Genomic DNA, 20,884 nt, shown 5'->3' on the forward strand with positions numbered 1-20,884 from the left:
AGCTTTAATAAATTATTCATACAGTAGCCATAAGGTATATATGCACCTCTCCTTCCGTTCTGCCTCTCTTCTCCCTCTCCATCACCACATTCCTCTACAGCTGCACGACAGGAAAACACTAAAGCACGATGGGAAAAGAGGCCATTCGTGTCCAGCTGTGGTTTCAGGGAGAGACAAAGTCATTTGTTCTTCGTCCGACGTTGTTCTCATATGTGCAGTTTATATACGACGTGCATTTGTGTGCGTGTCCCTCGTCCCTCTTTAAAACTTCAGACTTCTCTTCTTGCTCATATTCTGTCATGCTGTGATGAACAGATAGGTGTGTGTGTTCGCCTGCAGCCACAGAGTGTAAGGAACATCCATTAGCTGCTGAGGGGGGCAGGGATTCATCCAGCTTCTGAGGCCGGGGCTCATAACTTCCATCTGTCATTTAGCCAACATCCTGGGAACAGCACAGCCTGACTTACTGGAGATGGTTCCAGCTAATATGAAGCTGCTGGTGAACAAAACAAGCATGAAGCTATTAGAGAAATTACCTTCTTTAATTGAAGATAGGTGGTTAAATGCTGCTGGTGTGCTACATTTATTATGTAGCTTTGAGGTTTTATGGGTGATTTTCTCCAGAGAAATAAAAAAAAGGCATCTTTTGTCTTTCAAATGGTACAATGAGTTTCTAAATAAAAGGAATATTCTGATTTATAATAACTTGGATGTTATCTTTAGAGCTTTTTCCATCAGTTGTATCACAAATAACGTCATTATCTTGACAAAATTAATTGCTGATAACTATGAAAGTGGCAACACTGCAAAAAAAGAGAATACTATTCTTCTTCTCGACCGGTCACAATGTTAAAACTGTTCATATAAAAAGGAAATACCCGCTGTAGCTGAAAATCCCAGGATCCACAGATTTGCAGGGTTTGGGGCCTCCTTTGCCCTTTTATTGTATTTCTTTATTAAAACTCCCATTTCCTACAGTTCCCAGCTGCTGCTGAAAACAGAGAATTTTCTGAAACCTAATATTGGCAGCGGGGCCTCGAGTGAAAAAAGAAATCTGACGACGCAGGCTACAGTGAGAGAGGGAGAGAGAGAGAGAGAGAGGAGTGAGAGAAATGCAGAGACAGAGAGAAAATGGAGGTAAATCTCATCTGGAGGGAGGCAGATTCATTGGTGTGGTAAAGGAGGATATGGTGGCTGAAACCTGACCTCCTGGCCAGCGCTGATGAGGCTTACGGGGCCCCTAATCCCAGGATGAGGTGTGTTGTAGCTCTAGTCTCTAGAAAGGATTTGGGGATGTAGCCGGCCCGTAAGCTTAAGTAAAACTGGCCCTATCCATTTTCTCCCCGTTGCTTCTTTTTCTCTTCTCATAAAAAAAACCCCAAAATGCACGCTGGCCACCATTGCTGGCTCCCGTCCAATCAGCTGGATCCAATTTATGACTAAATGATGTTGAGAGCTTCTCCAGGCCTCTGCAATGAGGGCTTAGCATGCTATGAGGGTATATGTATTCCCTGGTGGAGCTGAGGAGAAATCCTTCCTCTGGGTTGAAGGGGGTCGAGAAAAGGGGGGAAAAAATCCACGGGGCCAACATTCCTCACAGCCCCAAAAATAGATCCCAAAGCTGGGGAGCAAGTACATTAACTGGGGCTAAAACAACGCCTGACAAAACAAAAGGCTGCAGACAAAGAGGGACGCTGGAAGGCTCTGCTCATAAACTTGTTCTAAAAGCAATGTCAGCCTCTTGACAGCAGCACTTTCAAGGCTCTGTTTTGTACCGTTTACACAGTTTACACCAGGCGGTGACCTATGGCCGCCGTGTTTATGGGGCGATAAGTTGATGACGAAATGAGAAAGCTGGTCCCCCAAATCTGGGTAAGAAAAATGACTTCTACAGTGTTTTTTTTTCTCTGGGAGAAAGACGACTTCTTGGCCTTGCATATGCTGAACTGGGTTTCTAATTGTCTTTTGACTTGTACACATGTGCAAGTAAAACATAAAGAACCGACTGCTGTAACAGGAGAGGTTTCCATGCAGCTGTGTGTCCTTGTATACAAAATGCCTCTCACATGTCTGATAATATATTGGGGTTGAATATCGAGAACTGGCAAACTCCGTCCCACACTCAGCCTGTCAGAAGCAGAACAACTGGTCCACGCCTTTATCTCCTCAAGGCTCCACTGCTGTAATACACTCCTCATCGGGACTCCTAGCAAGAGCCTACAAGAACTGCAAAACACCCAGAACAGCATCGCAAGGGTCCTGATGAGGGTGTGTAAATATGACCATATCACACCCATCCTTCACTCACTCCACTGGCTTCCTGTTTCATCCAGGATCGACTACAAAATCTCTCTACTAACCCATCAGTGCATCCATGGAAATGCCCCGCCTACCTCAAAGAACTCCTCACACCACAAACTTCCTCACATAATCAAAAGTAATGGGTGGTCTGCTGTTAAATTATTACAATATTGGGGAATTATTACATCAACAGGACTTGGGAAATGAAGGCTAACCTGATAATGTAATAACCACCCATTAATGTTATACTTTATTACATTATTGGTAAAAAAAAAAAAAGTGTATTACATTATTGGGAAATGCACTTTATTACATTATCGGGAATTTATTACATTATCAGGTTCTACAACTCTTTTAAGAATGGCCTAAAAACCTCTCTCTTTAAAAAAAACCCTTTTCTTAAATGTATCTTTGTGCTTTGGCTTTTAAACCTGTTTTTAATCTTGTTGTACTGTGTAGCACCTTGGGATTGCTTTTAACATTGAAAAGTGCTTTATAAATAAAATTTATTTTTCATTAATATTGTTATGATAACTGGTTCCAAACTCAAAATCGTATGCCTAATAAATTCCTTTTAGCAATGTTGACATGTTTTCTACACATTGCAAAAGAATGAAATCAAACTTGTCTATGCTGCAAGGAATCTTTTACAAGAAGGAGTCAAGGTGTAGAGGAAGAAATGGACCAAAGTGTGGCTTCATTTCACCAAGTAAGATTATAAGTGGGACAGCAGCAACATGTGGAACATCACGAGAGCCACTGCCTCCCAACCCAACAGCACGTCTGCTCCTGCCGGTAAATATCCTGTAATAACAACGTTAGTGCCAAGCAGGCAGGCTTAGCAGATTCCTTCTTTGTCAAAGAAAACCTAAAAGACAACAAATGCTGTACAACTATTATTATTTCATCTACACTGTGTTCTAAATCTGAGATATTAAAAAAGGTTGCTTGATACTGAAAACCTGTGGAGGGCGGCCAAATATTTTTTCCACACAGCAAAAATTGAACATGAATCAATAAGGGAATCGATAAAGAATTAAACTTGCAGAATCGATAATGACGTTGGCATCAACAGTATCAAGTTGCTTTCCACCAGTGCAAATTCCACTATTAGTTTACAACTCAAAGTTCAGGCTCAACTCATGGATAAGTGAACGATTGTTTTAAAATAAGGTCGTGGTTAGGGGAGATGTCTGATTATTTAGATGCTATGACAAGATCACACAGTGCATGTAAATAAATGTGCACACTGATGTCCTGTTTAACCTGATTTCTTGTATGCATGTGAAAAAAATACTGAACGATATGAAACCAAAAAAATGCCAACAAATCCTCACTGCTGCAAATAAGAAACCAGCTAATTTGGAGCATTTACGGTTGCTATATACAACTTACCATTAACTCTGAAAATTTACCAGATAACATGCTAACGGTAAATCCCGAGGGTATGTAACTAATATTCTCAAAATTGCACACTAATAATAGCCTCGTCTTATTGCAGTTGGATGAGAACTCGGGATCACGTGTGCTGCAACATGAAGCTCAGGCACGAATCAGATTCAGAATCGGCTTATAAAAATATTCAACCCTGCCGCTAACCACAGCATTTCTTACGTGGCAGCCACACTTCGTTTCCCCGCTGCTCGGTTTAATCTTACTCTCACTTACCTGCCAACACCACTAATAACCTCCGAGTGCTTTTTGGGGAAAGTGGGCCCAACCAACTCTGTGAACCAGGCAGATAATAGCATAACATCTGCTATTTGGTACAGGCTTTTGTCCAAAAGCCTCTAACAGCATCAGGAGTGGACACATTTCTTAAATTGGTAGCTGCAGAGGAAATTGATCCTCTTTTACTTGAGTTACCTGGCAGTGTTAGTGCTGTTTTCTTCCCGGTACACAGCGAGGAAGCCCTAAATTCATGCAGTTTTTCTGAGTGTGGTCCCACAATCTCTGACTTGTTTTTGTTCTGTGACTTTTGATTTCCTGCCTCCTGAAACATTTTCCAAAGATCTTTTTTTTCTTTTTTTTTTTGTGCAAACTTTGACCCTCTTCAGTGCCCACTGCTGCCTTGAATAGGACTCCATCTGATCCATGTTACAGCTTTTGATGGAGCTTTGTCTCCCTAAACTTTACTTTTCTTCAATCTTCTTTAAAAAACAACAACAACAAGATAGACATTTGCCTGGATTAGGACAGTAATTTATGGTAATTTCCTTATTCATAATTGTATTGTTTAATCTACAGTCATGGAAAAAACAATTAGACCATTGTTTCCTTCAATTTCTTGTTAATTTCAATGTCTGGTACAACTAAAGGTACATTTGTTTAGACAAATATAATGATAACAACAAAACTAGCTCATAAGAGTTTAATTTAAGAGCTGATATCTAGCCATTTTCCATGGTTTTCTTGATAATAACCAAAGTTATTATCGAGAAAACCATGGAGGCCATTCCCAGGCCAGATGGTGTGTATAAAACCTGCAGTGTGTTCACCACAACAGTCTGGCACAATGCCCACACATCACTGAGAACTAAAGCCCGATTTATTTTATTTTTATTTATTAAATAGCCAGCAAATGACTAATACTGAACATATAGTACTGGTGTTTATTTCCCCATTATTATTATTATTATTTTTTTTTAATTAATTTCCATTATTAATTCCTAGAAGTGGTTGATCTAATATATAATACTGGTAAATGTTCTTTAATTAAGTTATTTTATTTTTCTTTTGTTTAAATTGTTAATACTTTTATATTTCTACATGTCTAAATTGTTCATACTATTATAAAATATTTTTTACTTGTTTAATTGCTAATACCTTTTTCTATAATTCTAGTTTATACTGCTTGTTTACAATGTATTGTTATTTTTATTGAAGCTCCCCTCCATCTTGCTATCCACTTTGCTGCTGTAATACTGGATATATTTCCCTGCTGTGGGACTAATAAAGGAAAATCTTATCTTATCGTATTTGTTTATGAAAGCAGCCTTCTCAGTACCTTTGCAGCATCATATTGGTACACAACCCACATAAGAAAAGGTCCATTTCATCCCAGCTCAAAAAATCATTATATCAACCACCATATTGGTAATCTGTGAACTTTTTTCCCCAAAAAAAGGTGCTGTTATTGACCTCAGACTGGCGCAGCATCGACAGTATAACCCAAACCATATGTAATTTCTTTGTGTTGAACACAAACTCTCTAACTGAAGGTTTCACTGTCTCACAACCTGAAGGGTGCAATCCACTGGATGACTCAAAGCTGTTCCTGGACTAATTGATTAATCAACTGATTGTTCTAGGGGTATTCAACCCCCTTACTGTGGCGAAGGTAAGGCTTTGATCTGCAGGTGACTCACTTCTTGCAGGTGCTGTAGTCGGAGCAGCGGCTCAGCGGCACGCGGATCACACAGCTGGAGAACGCCACGAACAACGCGTGATGATCCCGATCCAGCTCCAGACCCAGCACCCTCCGGTCCTCCCCCTGCACGTTACATCTAGGAACACAGGAAAAACACCAACTGTCGCCATCAGACATTTTTCGATTTTGTTTCATATTTTAAATCAGCGCCGCAGACGACTGGCTCAGTCTGAAAATTATACAGAAAGCCAACTGTGAATCGAACTCTATGCAGATAGACTTTTCAAGCTGTGCAGTCAGAAAACAAAAGAAGACACAGGGAGAGAAAAAAAAAGCATCCCCTCGAGCTGTACAGGGTGATGCAAAGTGTTACAATAGACCAAAGAGTGGGTGGGCAGGACAGATCAAGGCAGAACACAGGGAGGAGGAGAGGGAGCAAGTGAGGAGGGAGAGAAAAGAACAGAGAAAAAGTGAAAGAAAGATACCGAGCGAAAAGAACAAAGAACAAAAAATGCAAACAAAACAAAAACGAGGAAAAAAACAATTAAGGAAAAACATAGAAGGCGTAAAACAAAACCAACACACGAAAAAATCAACACGTAGATAAAAGAAGACAGATTGTCTCACTTGTTAGGGTTGTAGACGTCGATGTCCTCCAGGAGTTGGGTGCTGAAGGACGCGTTGGCTCCCTCGGTGCTGGCCAGGATCTTCAGCACGTGGCCGTTATCTGAGCCCAGAAAAACCACCGTGTAGTTCTTATAGGGGCCCGCAGACGTGTCCACCGCTATCTGGGTCAACTTAAATCTACATAAAAGAAGAAAAGAGGAAAAAAAAGTATTGATGTAATGGTGGAAAAGATGCACTATAAACAGACAAAGTTAGCCATCTGCAGTGACTGGAGCTGTCACTTCCTCTCAGCTGACGTAAGTTGGATAACAAAGCCAAAATGTGCTGGTTTGCATCTTAACATTGTTGTTTTTGTTTTGTCAAAGTCAATTTCCCATTGTAAACAAAACAAACAGTGGGCGAATACTGAGCTCATTGTATAAAGCATCAGTGTGCAATCAATCACTTCATCTACCAACCCACTATTTCCTTCCTCCGTCGCCTACACCCTCTAATCCCTTCATCCTATTAATTCATCTTCCCATCCACCCACAGCCGTTCAATCGATTCATCCGTCCTCTTCTTTAGCCACTTTCCTCAACAAGCTGCAGTCTCTTTTTGAGTCTCATTTTCGGTTGAATTTATGAGGAAGTCCAGTGGACTGCTGCTTTATTTTTTGGAGCTGCTTCATATTCATCCAGCTCCACACAGATACACCTGGGAGCTGCCCAGTATCACCACAGCCGTCTACTGCTGGCTCCACTGGAGCAGCTGAGGATTAAGAGCTGTGCTGGAGGGCACCTTGAGTCCAGTGGTTGTTGACAGAGGGATGAGCTTTACTCATTCATTTGCTCTTCCTGCATTTTCCCCAAACAAACTAACAAACTTCCTCTTATACACCCAGTATTTTTCTTGGCATCACATCCCTTCTAGATTCTTCTATTAAGGACACCAGCGGCCCCTCTCTTCTCCCTGCGTCCCTCCCAGATGGTCCCACGGTGGCTGGTGTGTTTACCCACATGGACCTGACTGGCACGTCCCCACAATGACTGCGTGATGTGCTTCTGGTTAGATTTCATTTATCTAGCTCCTCTGGGGAGAGGCAAGGCAGATGTGATGTTTTTGGCGCCAGATGTGAAGCGGCGCATGTTTCCCCAGTGTGGAGCCGGTGCAGTGTCTGGCTGGCTGTCAGCCTGGCTCTGCTTCAGGAGGCACGGAGGAGGCTCCAGTATACTCTGTGTGTGTGTGTGTGTGTGTGTCTAAGGCTGAATCTGTGATGTGCATCAGCTCTGTGTACATTCATGTTTGAAGTGTATGTTGAAACAGTTGTGACACTCATCAACAATTCACGCATCATCGTCGTTGATATCAGTGGATTCATAAATGTCACAGCACACACACGCACATGCACACACACACACACACACACACACACACACACACACACACACACACACACACACACACACACACACACACACACACACACACACACACACACACACACACACACACACACACACACACACACACACTCAAACACACACACACACACACACACACACAAACACAGGTGACTGCCTCGGTCTGCAGGTCTGTCAGCCCTCCTCCCTGCGCTGCTCGTCTTTGATGTGGGCTAAGATCGACCGTTGAATAAATCCAATGGGTTTTAATGAGGGACAAGGTTGTGTGTTCCACCTGAGCTCACTCATCGATACCAATCACAGCCCAGAGTGTGGAAACACTGCCAGTACATTATGTTGCTATTGAAAATAATACCTGCACGCGAACCATAAAAGAAGAGAAGCTGGCTTCTTCCCTTAAAGGCCTGTTTTATGACTGCAGCCTGGCTCTGATGTCCAACTAATGGTTCTGTTTTTAATTGGACTTAATGAAGATGCTCTCAAAGGAGCCAACAGAGCATCTGAACAAGAGTTCTGCATATATATTTTTTTCAGATTCATGATAAAAATAAGGTGTTACATCATGGTCTACCGGTTTACATTGGTAACATCTGGAAGAACAGATTTGTGATTATAAATCACCATGAGGTTTGAAAGCTGTGAAATGTTGCAGTTCAATCAAACTCGGAAGTGGATGTGAATATATTTTTGGAGCTGAAACAATGAACAATGAATTGTTCAGATCAACAGCAGAAATTCTGCAAAATGAGTCTTTAAATAACACCGTCTGGCAAAAACAACAAACATTCTCTGTGTCGAGCTCCTCCAAAGTGAGGATTTTCTGCTTTTTATATCACTGAAAACTAAACAAGACATCTGGAGATGTGACCTTGGCCTTTGGGAAACTTTAACAGGAGATAAAAAAAGAATGGTCTCAAGTTTTACTATTAATCAAGAAAATAATTGGCAGTCTAATTGAGAATGAAAATAATTGTTAGTTCGCCCTATATATTTAAAAAAATACAGTGTGTGGGAATGTGGGCTGTAACTAATTATTAACTTCATTATGTGTGTTCATATTTGTGCTTGATGAACTGATTAAACCATTAATCAAAATTGTCACTGATTAATTTTCAGCATCATACAGTATGTGGGTAATTTTTAATAGCTAATAAACGCAGCTCATAGAACTTGAATTGCGAGGACGCTGGGAGGTGCTGGGGTGTTCTTGGAGGACTCTCTAACCCTTTGAACCCCAGCATCACGGGACTGAAATGTATGTTTTCTTTAAAATATTGTAAATAGTAGAAAAAAAATTTAAAAACAGGCATTATATTTGGAATTTAAACTTTCTGACTATCCTTGAACAAATCAAAAGTTATGAAAGTTTCCGTTTGAAAAAGTAACAAAGCTTAAAATGGTGATAATTCTGTTCAAATAACTTCTTTTTTCATTTCTCATTTAAAATATGTATATATATATATATATATATATATATATATATATATACATACATACACACACACACACACACACACACACACAGAATGAAACATTTCATGTCTTATTTAATTTAATTTAATTATAATTAATAATAATTCTAATAATTTAAAAAATGTAATATTACAAAAGACCAATTTTAAAAAGTATGTTTAATATGTGAATGTTGGCCTCTAAAAAGCATGTCCATCTATATGACTCAATATTTGGTTGGGGCTATTTGACTTGAAGTAATGGAAATGGACTTTTGCATCATATTCTAATGTATTGAGATGCACCTGTATATATACAAGGCCACTGTCAGTGAAATATAAAAAGAGCAGAAAACACCCTGAATCGGCTCGTTGGGGTTCAGAGGAATAAAGGTCTGCTAGTCAGATGAGTACAGGTGTCCATACCTGCTGGTGGTCCGGGTGAAGTATGGTCTGTCATTGACCGAGGGGACGGACTCGTCCATGAGCGGGTACGACTTGATGAAAGTCAGGGTGTCGTCGGGGAAGGTGGTGGAGGACTTGTAGGAGGCAGCTGAGCCCTCCCCGGCGCAGCATCCCGGCCTGTATGACAAACAGCAAAGATAAGTGAATTCAGTTCTGCGGCTACAGATGTGAAAACACCGGCAGCTGTTTGGTTTTGGCGACGAGCAGTAGGGAAACACAGGTGTCTTGTGTGGCTGCTTGTTTTTTTTCTTCTTCTTCTGGAGATGTAGGTGCAGAACAATAACAGCAGCAGCTGCGAAACGTCACCGTAAAAAGGCAGAAAAACATGTTCCTGGAAAGTGACAGTTTGTTATTTAAAGATTCTTACCTTGGTTTTGGGACCTGGTCCTCTGGAACAGGTGTCCATGCTGTCTCACTGTTCCTCTGCTCTTTGAATTTGCCACTGAAGGCCTTCTCGATGTCGTCCATGTAGAAAGCGCAGACTGCCGAGCCGGTGATGCTGTTGAAGGAAAACAGAGGGAGATGACATTAGAAAGAGCGAGACAAGAGCACCGTGTCCAAGTCTGGCACAACCTCTGTCTTTTTTATAAAGGAGAACTCAGAGGATTCTGACAGGCTCAGACACGGACATGAAAATACTCCTTTTTTATCCTGTGATTTCTTTGCCCTCTCTTTTATTCTTCGCCTTAAATATTCTTATTGTTTCTAAAGCGCTTTGTGAGGTAAGTTCAAAAATACGTCTGACGTCTAAAATGTAAGTAAAACAGAATGCTAGGGGCGATGTGGCCAAAATCTTCTATTGCAGTATACATCATTTTGTATCACAGTAACCATATAAATCACAATATACATGTTCTGTTAATTCAATCAAGTAATTGCTTAAAATAATAATAATAATACATTGCATTTATGTAGCGCTTTCAAAACATTCAAAGACGCTTAACAGGGAATAAATAAATAAACAAAGGAAAAAAAGGCAAAGGTTGTAGGCGGATTTGAAGAGGTGGTTTTAACTTAAATTTGATTTCTTATTTGGAACTTAATCAGGATACACAACAAAACAAACAAACACCTGCCTCAACGCTTCAGTTAAAACCAAAAGACTCAAAACAATAAAACTAAAATTTCCTTGTTCCTGAGAACAAGCGGTTCAGGTGTCACAGGTTTTAAGGTTCAGGTTGCTTCCTGCACTTTATTTTTAACTTGACTCGGTGACAACATGTTACTTGATTTTTGAGATAACAAAACATGCGAGAATTTGCAAGATCATGAGTGTGTGAAATAAGCTGCTGTGGGAGAGATTGTATTGCCATTTCTTTGGACACTGTTTTTTAAAGGTTTTGCTGGTCATTCACGCCATTTAAAGTGATGGTCTGATCATTGGGAGCAATTTGGGGTTCTGTAGCCGCGTTTCCATTGAAGTCAAATCGAATTTTGAAGTGAAATTTTGAAATGCTAATTAGGGATGTTTCCATCAACTGGTTTAGAGCGATAACAAAGCTGCATAAACATACTTTTGATCAGTGGACACCCTCCTCAACTTTCTGAATCACAAGAGTGTCAAGGAATGGATCAGACAGACACCAGCACTTTATATAGATCATTTTAGAGATATCTACTGTAAATAGATACTTTTAAATATAAACTAAAATCGTTTTAATCTGGCTTTAAGGTAGTCTCTTATTATTAGCATCTTATTATCTTTTCATGACAATTTTAAGGTTTACACTTTTTCATGTTTGTTAGCTTTTATCTGTTATCTATATGTTATTGTTTATATTAAATGTTTATTTTAATTCTAATTCATGTTTATCTATCTATCTATCTATCTATCTATCTATCTATCTATTTTATAAATTTATTCACTATTTTTTTCATTAGTCTCCATGTCCTTTAATTACATATTCTAAGTTGTTGTTATTTTCAATCTGTACATCACTTTGTATTACACTTGATCCCTATGAAAGGTGCTATATAAATAAAATTTGATTGATTGATTGATATAAAATTGGGGGACAGGGCTAAACTATTTCTGTATGGATTTTTTCCCTCTTAAAGAACAACGTTACACCCTGTTTAACCTTTAACATCCCACACACAAATTAAAAAAAGATTGTAGTGAAAGCGGACATGCAGCCCAGCTGACAGTATGGAGAGACACTGATCCCAACCTGTTGGCCTGTGTGGTGAAGACGCCGAGCACGGCCGGCCGGTGGTTGATCTGCAGCACGTTTGTTAGCGACTGCAGGACATCAAAGTAGAAGAAGGAGTCGCCCGGGACGGAGCAGTTCAGCCGGGCTTTCAGGAACGACGTCCAGTAGCGCTCCAGCACCCTCGGCGAACCGCCATTGTCATTCTTACAAACACGTGCCACTCTGGAGAAAACCACCTGAGGGGAAGATCATTTACAGGTGACAACTAATTCATAAAATGATCCATAAAATGATCTTTTCTGAGTTTCCTTTTAAATTCTTGTTGTGGTCAACGTGGCAAGTGATGCTGTCTGACTTCATTCCACTGAGAAACAAAAGCATGGACACCACAAACCGCGAGTCTGGTGAGTGTCTGGTTCTGAAACAAGTCGCTCACCTTGCCAAGAGTGGTGTACTCCACTGCAATCTCACTGAAGAAAAAGTACACATAGTTCCCGTACTCAATAGCGTGGAGGAAATGGGGCTCTGTGGGAGACAGGAAGAAAAGATGTGTGTGACAAACACGCTGGCAGTGATGCCTTATTTCCAGCATGACATGTGTATTGTGAGCGAGGCTGGAAGAGGAGCCGGTAAACACAAATGCTCAATTTGGAAAATGGGTCCAGGAGAGATGCAGGGAGTGCGTTTGAAAATCTGAATTTAGAGGAGAGAAAGATAAGGAGGAAAACTTCCAATCACAGCAATAACATTCATTGTATTGAAATAGCAGAGCTGGTCCTGGATCAGTGCTGATAAAAACACCTTTATAACTGAGCTCAAGTCAGACATGCAGTAATTTATAGGGCTGACGTTGCATTGCATTTGCAGAATCTGAATACAGTATTGAATCCAACCACTGAATGGGAATCCGTTCTAATCCTTTAATTGAATCTATTTCGGTTTAGATTCTGCATAACTAAGGGTATAAATACCCAAAGATTCAGCTGAGTTGTGTCATAGTCAGCTTTTAGGGGTTGAGAAACATTAAAGTTTGAATCAGATGAGATACAAGCTAGTAAATGTTGGTAATACTGTATATACATATACAGTGTGTATCACACACAGTGCAGGTGTAGCCTGCTATGATTAATGTGTCAACAGAAAATTAAGCTGCAACAAATCTGTAGTGCATTACGACTGCATTCATAGTGAATTATAATGTGTTTATAATGCTGCTTGTGCATTACAAACAAGTGCTTTTGGGTGCACTATATCAACAGTCATTAACATTATAGACTTATGATGATTTATAAGTGTCTTATGGATGCTATTGAATAGTGATTTTATAGGGCCCTTTAAAAAAATGTTTTTCTCTTGTTCTTGCTTTGTATTTATTTCTGAATTCATAATTAAAAAAAAAAATGTCATCATGTGGATAAATAAACTTTCAATTCAACAACAAAAAAATATTCAACATTTCATGAATTTTAATGAATTTGGTGCATCACCTTCTACTGACTCATAGTAGTTGTTTGGAAAATACTCTGCTCTAAATTAATCCTTACTTACTGGTTTATCTAGTTATGATCCTGACATTTGATTGGCTCCGGCTAGTCTATAGCCACTATAGATAATCATCATCAATAATCTATCCTGCATCATAAGTTATTTTTGGCCAGATGCCAGCCTTTTAATAAACTATGGAGATAATTACAAGTTAAATGCTTCTTCTTAAGACACAAAAACACTATGATTTATTCAAAGTAAGAAAAATACAGAATAAATTGTGTCAAGCTTTATTTCAATATTGGATGAAAACCGTTAAGTTGTGAAATTGTTCTTGTAATGTTCTGCATGGTTTATCAAGACTTAGGCACGTCACATAATAACCCCTTATAATGCAGTAAAGATTGTTTTAAAGACATGAAAATGAATTTCACTTTACTTACCACCAACAATGTAATGTTGTGATAAAGCAGTTCACTTAACACATGCAATGTTAACTTTTGCTACTTTCGATTGCTAAAGTGTTTGTATAGGTGCATTTAGGTAGAAAGTATGTGTTATAAACCCCATACTACACATACATATGTGTGTTCATGATAATTCCGGTATTTTTTTTAAATGACAAAAAAAATGCATATTGCGATAATGGCGACATTCTTACTTCTTGACGTAGTGACAACTTCATTTCATCACATTCAAAAAATACTGAAGATAAAGTACAAAAGTACCAACAACAAAATAACATATATTTAAATAACAAAAGTAAAAATACTCCTTATGCAGAATGACCCTGCTAAGAGTGTTTTCAGTACTATTTTACTTCTGAGTCAAGAGTTAATATTTTGTATTTGGTTGAGATTTGCACTTCACAAAACTTTACAAGATTAATGGTTGATTTTTATTTTGTTCTACAATTTTTATTTATACAGACTTCTCTATATTTTTTTGTCATATCGTCAAGAATATAGTTTTTGCAAAAATACCCTGAATTATTGTGAAATTCTTTTTGCGCCATATGGCCCACCCCTACCCCAAACGTCAACTATTGTATGAGGATGACCAGGATGGTAAGTCTTGTATGTCAGTGTTTAATCAAGAAAATAATTGGCTAATTACTCGATCTTGCAAACAAACACACACATAAAACTTTGTTTTTTGTTTTTGTCTCACTGTGAGATTGTGATGCACTTAGTGGTGTTAGGAGCGATGTATCATTGGCGGAGTACATACACCAGCTTGCAGAAAACACATAAACTACACATGAGCCAAGTTACTTATGAAATTATTGTTAATCAGTTACAGCTGACGGAATCTGTGACTGTGATTGCCGGCTAGAAATAAGAAGCAAGCTGTCTGGATGTTTACTACAAAAGGGCAAGGAGGGATAAAAGATTTAAGGAGAGATTTGTCATCCTCTGAGCTCAGTGAATCCTGGAATCTCGCAGACTCGGGATCTGATTCAAGATGGAACCAGCATCAGCATTCAGAACCCAACGAGACGTGTTGACACATCAGAGGAATGAGAAGTCGCCCGGGGTTCCATTTCCACAACTCGACACTAATAGTGGAACTTCTGTATGTCAACGTGAGAACTTTTTACAGTTTAACATGCTGGGTGCTCACCTCGCAGCCATTTAGAGTCGTACTTGACTGTACGCAGAACAGGACTACTTTCTCCCAGACTTCTGTAAATCACTGCATCGCTCGCCAAGAAGTCTGTCATGGTGGCTGAGTAGAAATCACCACCTGAGACAAGAAAGACAAAAAAAAAAAAGTAATTGAGATACATTGTCACAATTCCCAAGCATAACCCACTTCTTTTAAAGTGTCTATTTTGGTCACAGGTGACTTTTATTGCCCTTTAAAAAGAGGCAGAGGATAACAGATGTAGGAGAATGTGTCACTTTTAATAACACTTGGCGTGAACTTTGCATAAATGTCAGTGGAAACCTGGCAGCATTGAGTGCAGGTCTGGCTCTGTCTTCACTCTCCTCTGAACTCGACCCCGGCATGTTCACAAAGTATCGGCTTCCTTCCCTGCTATGATTAGTACAGAAAATCTAACCACAAATTAGGATCCATCAAGGGGCAAATTCAGATTACAGCCTGCGATGATTTGTGCACTTATACTGAATTACATTCCTCCAGACAGAACAGAAATTAGGTAGTGGTAGTTAACATGCTGCTTAGTCTGTTATTATATTTTTAGTTCCATATTCTCGGTTACAGTTTTTTCATTTTCACGTGTTTGACTACATTAATACGTTTGATTCAGTATGAATCATGTGTAGGTTACTTTATTGCACTGCAAGACATGCTGGTGTGTTTTTTAAGTTAATATTTTCTTGATGGCGTTTCTTTTTTTTCCAATAATTTCCATACAATATCAATAAATGAACTCATAATACTTCAGTTTTGAGATCACCAAGTCTGCATTAACCTTTCTAAAATCATTATGAGGTAATAACTGTTCTGTACATCATCTTTCAACTGCATTAGTGCATAATATTAACAAAAAATGATTTAGACTTATGTTCGTGAAGTTGTACGACTCTGCTAGATGATTTTAATATTTTGCAAACAATGAATGGAACCAAAAAACTACCTAGGAAGGTGGTTAACTGTAACAGGCATCTGAAAATGTTCCAGTGTTTATATGCACATTTGCATTTAATGAGATAAAACTGGTTTAGTCAGAATTTAAAAAGGGTTCCTAATAAACATTTATTACACCTTTGAGCAAGCAAGGCTGCAGCTTTTTAGCTGATGCATTGACTAAAGAGCTTCCAGGGGCAGATTAGCTTTATCTAAATTAGCAAATATATTGACAGTCAGGAATAATGGTTACTTTACCAGTGAGAACTTCATATGCCATCAGTAAATGCCATTTTAATTAAAAAGAAAATGAAGCGCATTACTGTTTAAACCTGATATAAATCCTGAAATCAAAAGATTACTGAACTTTACGGAGACTTTGAGAGGACTAATGACAGATCAGCAGCTGTGGGGGTTGAACCTGTGACTATTTAATGACGGGACGGTCTCTACAGTCGCTCACCTGCAAAAAGGCCGACGTTGGACTGGCGGGACTCAAAGGGGCATCGAGCTTGTCCCACCACCTCCTCCCCTTCCTGCTCCAGTGTGGACATCTAGGTTAGAGAGGACACAGCGACAACAGAAGATGTTATAAGGCTGTATATGGAACTGTAAAGCTAATCCAATGGAAAAATTGGATATAAAAGACACAGCGACAACAGGAAAACAGCGTTGTTGTTTACACTTATAAACCCATGAGGTCACGGCTGCTCCGGCTCCAAAATAGATCAACAAACAAAAGTCTTGTGGCTGAATGCAAGGGGCTGCGTACCAAATCAATCTGTGATTATGAAAGCCAACACATGCATCATAAAGATTAGTTTTATTTGATGTATTGTATGTGGGTCGGGTCCATAAAAGAAGCGTGTGAAGTTGGAGGTCCTGCAGTCACGAGCTCCGAGGACAGTTTATCTCTCAGCCGCAGATATTTAGCTGCTATTTTCCGACATGCTGTTAACAAGGTTGTAAACCTCAGGTGCGGCAATAAGAAGAACCCAGTGGTGTGTATTTGTGTGTGTATGGAGGTGGAATGCATGCGGAGCCGATTCAACACCCTCTTTAGCAACAAGGTGACTGACACACATACACACACACTGCACTCCACTTTAACAGTCCATTAACACATGGTTTATAGGACGCTGTGTCACTCCTCAGACTCAGGCAGCGTGCTCTCTATTGTTGTTCTGTGTGAGACCTCAAACTGCAAACCCTGAATACAGAGGTCACACCTGGACACCATTTCTGGTTTCACCAGCCCGGTCCTGTAAAAGAGCCTGAACCGGTTTGATTGAATGAAGACCGGCTGAACCTGCACTACACAATTTTCATTATGGCAAATTACAGATTAGTTAACTTGCCAATGGGGTCATGTAGCTAAATCAAACTACACCGTGATTCCAATAGAGGTCCCATGATACGATTCATCCTGATACTTGAGTCACGATACGATATTATTGCGATTTTAAGCATTTTGCGATATGGCGAGTATTGCGATACAATATTTTGCGATTTAACTGTTTAACTGCATTTTGTGTCCACAAAATTAAATTCAATCAGGAATTGTTTTGTCAATTAACAGAAAATTCTAAGTTCTGAATTGGAAGGCAGCCATGTATGTGAAGAGGAGCCTATTTTCATGAAACATGAAAAATAGCCTTACTTTGCAGCTTTATTTTTACAATTTCCGGACACGATATCCTGACATACTTTTTGCCTATAGATACATAGATCTTCTAGTTTCGTATGATACCAGTATCTCCAGTATATTCCTAAAAGTGAGCACACCACGACCTCCGGAACAGCGAAAACGGCGGTAATACCGATACTGATACTTGGCAGCCAAGAACCGACATAATATTACCTAGCAAAATACTGCGATACTATGCTGTATTGAGTTTTTCCCCACCTCTAGTGTCTGACACATAATCTTTATTTAGGCACATGCACTGCCCAGCTATATTAACTGTAGCCGAAGTATATCGGGCAGCCAAATTGAGCATTTTTCATTAGATTTTTTAGCTAAGTGATGCAGCACTGCTACCAAGTTGACTTGAGTCGCTTCACCCTCATTATGTTCCACTTGCGAAGTGGAATTCGGTCCGGTGTTTGGCTTAATACCAAACCGGTTTTAAAATGTTTACACCAGTCCAAATCCTAGTGGTTACAATAATGCAAATACCAAGTCAAGGCTATCATGGAATGCAAAAACTGTATTTTAATGGAACTTTCATACTGTTAATTATAAAAAAAAAGGGATTATACATATTGCTATCCTTATTTCTACTGTGTACTTTATGTACTGCTGCACATGATTTATTTTATGCATCTTGTCCTGTTTGTTTAGTGTTGGGGTTGTGTGTTGATTATTGCCAGGAGACTTCAGATGTAAATGAGCTTGAATCAAATAATTCTGGCACAATAGAGCTATCCGTCTGTTTTTTAGGAGTTCATACATTTACATCTCTTTTGGTAGAAAGACTTTGATATTGGGACCAACATTTGTCATTTGTTGTTTAAAACAACATGAAACTAAGCTTCTAACCAGCTGTGTTAACTGTTCTTGGTTTATTATTTGGTTAAAACTGCTAAGAAGTTGAGATATTACACTGGCTGCACATATGGGCTGATAGCTCAATTATTAATGGATGCATCATGTTTTAAATATTGTCAGATGTCTTTTCTGTAAATTCCTCCACGAAACCATTTTGGAAAAAGGATTTGTGTTTTATTTTTTCCAAGTACGTGACAATACAATAATCCAGCGAAGGAGAAAATAGGCGATCCAGAACCTTATAATAGAACTTTGCTACATGAAGTCTGCATAAATGCCTCAGGATATCCTTATAAAAACACTTCCGATTCTTGAAGGGGTATTTGTTTACACCTCTGAACCTGATGCAATCCAACACAACAGCTCTGCCCTACATATCACACCTGTGAAGCATCAAGTGTTTATTGTTCAGACTCAGTCTGAGTTGTTTGTGTTATTGGATGTTGATTAGTTTTTTTTTTTTTTTGCTGCTTTTATTGGTTCTTCCCATACAGCAGCAAAGTTGAGCTTCGCATAGATTTAGTGAGAAGTGCCTTTCACAATTTGCGGGTAAATCACACATGTAGAAGTGACAAAGACTAAGTGCTTTTAAAGTGTTTTCCAGTTTGGCTTTCACAACAGGAAGCAGATGCTCGAGCCGAAGCAAGAAAGCAACCTGACCAAAGAAAAAAACATGTGACCAAAAGAACCATGACAGCAGAGAACTCACTCACAAGGGTTTGTCCTAAATATAAATGTGTGGATCAGTGTGACACAAAATGTAACTTTTATGGGGTTTTTTTCTTTGACAAATGCGTCTTTCAATATTTACAAAGTTCAAATCTGACAAGGTAGGCAAGGGGCTTATTGCATTCTTAGTAAGAAATATGATGTTTCTCCAAAATAAACTCCAGCAATGTGATCTTGAACCCAGGAAAGTTGTGAAAAAGATGAGAAATCAAGAAATACTTATTTAAGAAATTACTGAGAAAAATATATACAGGTGCATCTCAATAAATTACAATATCATAGAAAAGTTTATATATATCAGTAATTACATTTAAAAAATGAAAATTACACATTATATAGATCCATTACACACAGAATGAAACATTTAATGTCTTAATTTATTTAATTTCTTCTAATTATAATGATTATGGCTTACATTTTTACAAAAGACCAATTTAAAAAGCATGTTCAATATGAAAATGTTGGCCTCTGAAAGTATGTCCATCTATATGACCCAATACTTGGTTGGGGCTATTTGACTTGAACTACTGGAAATGGACTTTCCATGATATTCTAATTCATTGAGATGCACCTGTATTATGAGCAGAATTGCTGCCACAGAAACAGAAATAAATATAGTTAAGAATATCACTCAGTAATCAGATTTGTGCTCTTTAAATCAAATTAAAGAGTTTAAAATCTGATTAGTATTGACCCGATTCTTTGCCTGCAAAGTGACATGATTTGAAGCGAAACAGCAGTTTGTTAATCCCAAAAAACGACCTCAGACGTTAGAGAGGAGTGAGGATTGGACGGAGCTGCGTAGTGACTGTGGGATCGTTACCCCAATGGGCAGATGAAGACAGATGGATTTGACGCTTCAAGGTTTTGTTGTATCGCAGACGCATGTTGAAGACAGCCTCTCTGTTGTCTACAGACCAGCTGTCTCAGCAGTCTGGTCAGTGAAGCTGCATGTTCGTGGTTGCGCATCCATTCATGTCTTTGACTAACACACACACACACACACACTAACAACACAGATGCTTTCTACTCAATCCCCTCTTGTCCTCCACAGACGTTTTTGTGCAGTCCCAGAGACAGATTCTCTGTTATGATTTACACCTCCTCCCTCTCTCCCCAGCTGTCTGATAGTCATCTCTTGCACTTTTTTCAAGGCGAGGGAAAAAGACGAGGGGAGGGGGGACGCAGCGGGGGGAGGGGGTTGCAAAGAGGAAGAACTTGTGGAGGTGTGATGTGTAAATCAGCTGCTCTACGGCAGGTAGATGATGATGATGATGGTTGGATGTAGGTTGGTATGCACTTCTTTAAACATTTTACATCATCCTGACTCCTGTGTATTAAGCTCTGGACAGACTGGAGCTGAGCCGAGAGACTGTGCAGGTCCTTTATGACACCTGAGACGTCATTTGATCCTGGAGAAATACTTTCCAGGTACTATCAGTCTCTGGAGAGGCTCCATTTAGTTCATAAGCCCCCAGACTAAACTTGGCAACAATTCAGTATTATCAAATATTTACTTTTGGTTGAATTGACCAGAGCTTCAATTATTGTCTGTCTGTCTCCATGTGTCTCCCCTGTGACAGACAGAGTTTGGATAAGCAGTTATGGACAATTCATCTAACAACCTGTTGCAATGATTGTGATCATTCATATCTTAAAGCCATAACTAGGCATTGTGACTGTAACTAGTTGTACCTGGTGCACAGCAGAAGATTTACAGAATTTAACTGATTTTAAAAACATGTTTTCATCAT

At 39.2% G+C, this 20,884-nt stretch overlaps 1 protein-coding gene across 2 annotated transcripts in view; it reads right to left on the reverse strand.

The window, feature by feature from the left end:
- The window catches only part of sema6e (sema domain, transmembrane domain (TM), and cytoplasmic domain, (semaphorin) 6E), a 176,154-nt gene that overhangs the window by 40,956 nt on the left and 114,314 nt on the right, over window positions 1-20,884 (reverse strand). For both annotated transcript variants that reach the window (XM_059340224.1, XM_059340223.1), the window contains exons 9-16: window positions 16,314-16,404; window positions 14,879-15,001; window positions 12,207-12,295; window positions 11,789-12,006; window positions 9,985-10,116; window positions 9,579-9,734; window positions 6,299-6,475; window positions 5,670-5,807 (exon numbers count right to left, since the gene is read on the reverse strand). In XM_059340224.1, coding sequence (XP_059196207.1) covers window positions 5,670-5,807; window positions 6,299-6,475; window positions 9,579-9,734; window positions 9,985-10,116; window positions 11,789-12,006; window positions 12,207-12,295; window positions 14,879-15,001; window positions 16,314-16,404 — 1,124 coding nt within the window. The remainder of the gene's footprint in view (window positions 1-5,669; window positions 5,808-6,298; window positions 6,476-9,578; window positions 9,735-9,984; window positions 10,117-11,788; window positions 12,007-12,206; window positions 12,296-14,878; window positions 15,002-16,313; window positions 16,405-20,884) is intronic.

The sequence above is a fragment of the Centropristis striata genome, chromosome 8 (genome assembly GCF_030273125.1).
Source record: "Centropristis striata isolate RG_2023a ecotype Rhode Island chromosome 8, C.striata_1.0, whole genome shotgun sequence".
NCBI lineage: Eukaryota > Metazoa > Chordata > Actinopteri > Perciformes > Serranidae > Centropristis > Centropristis striata.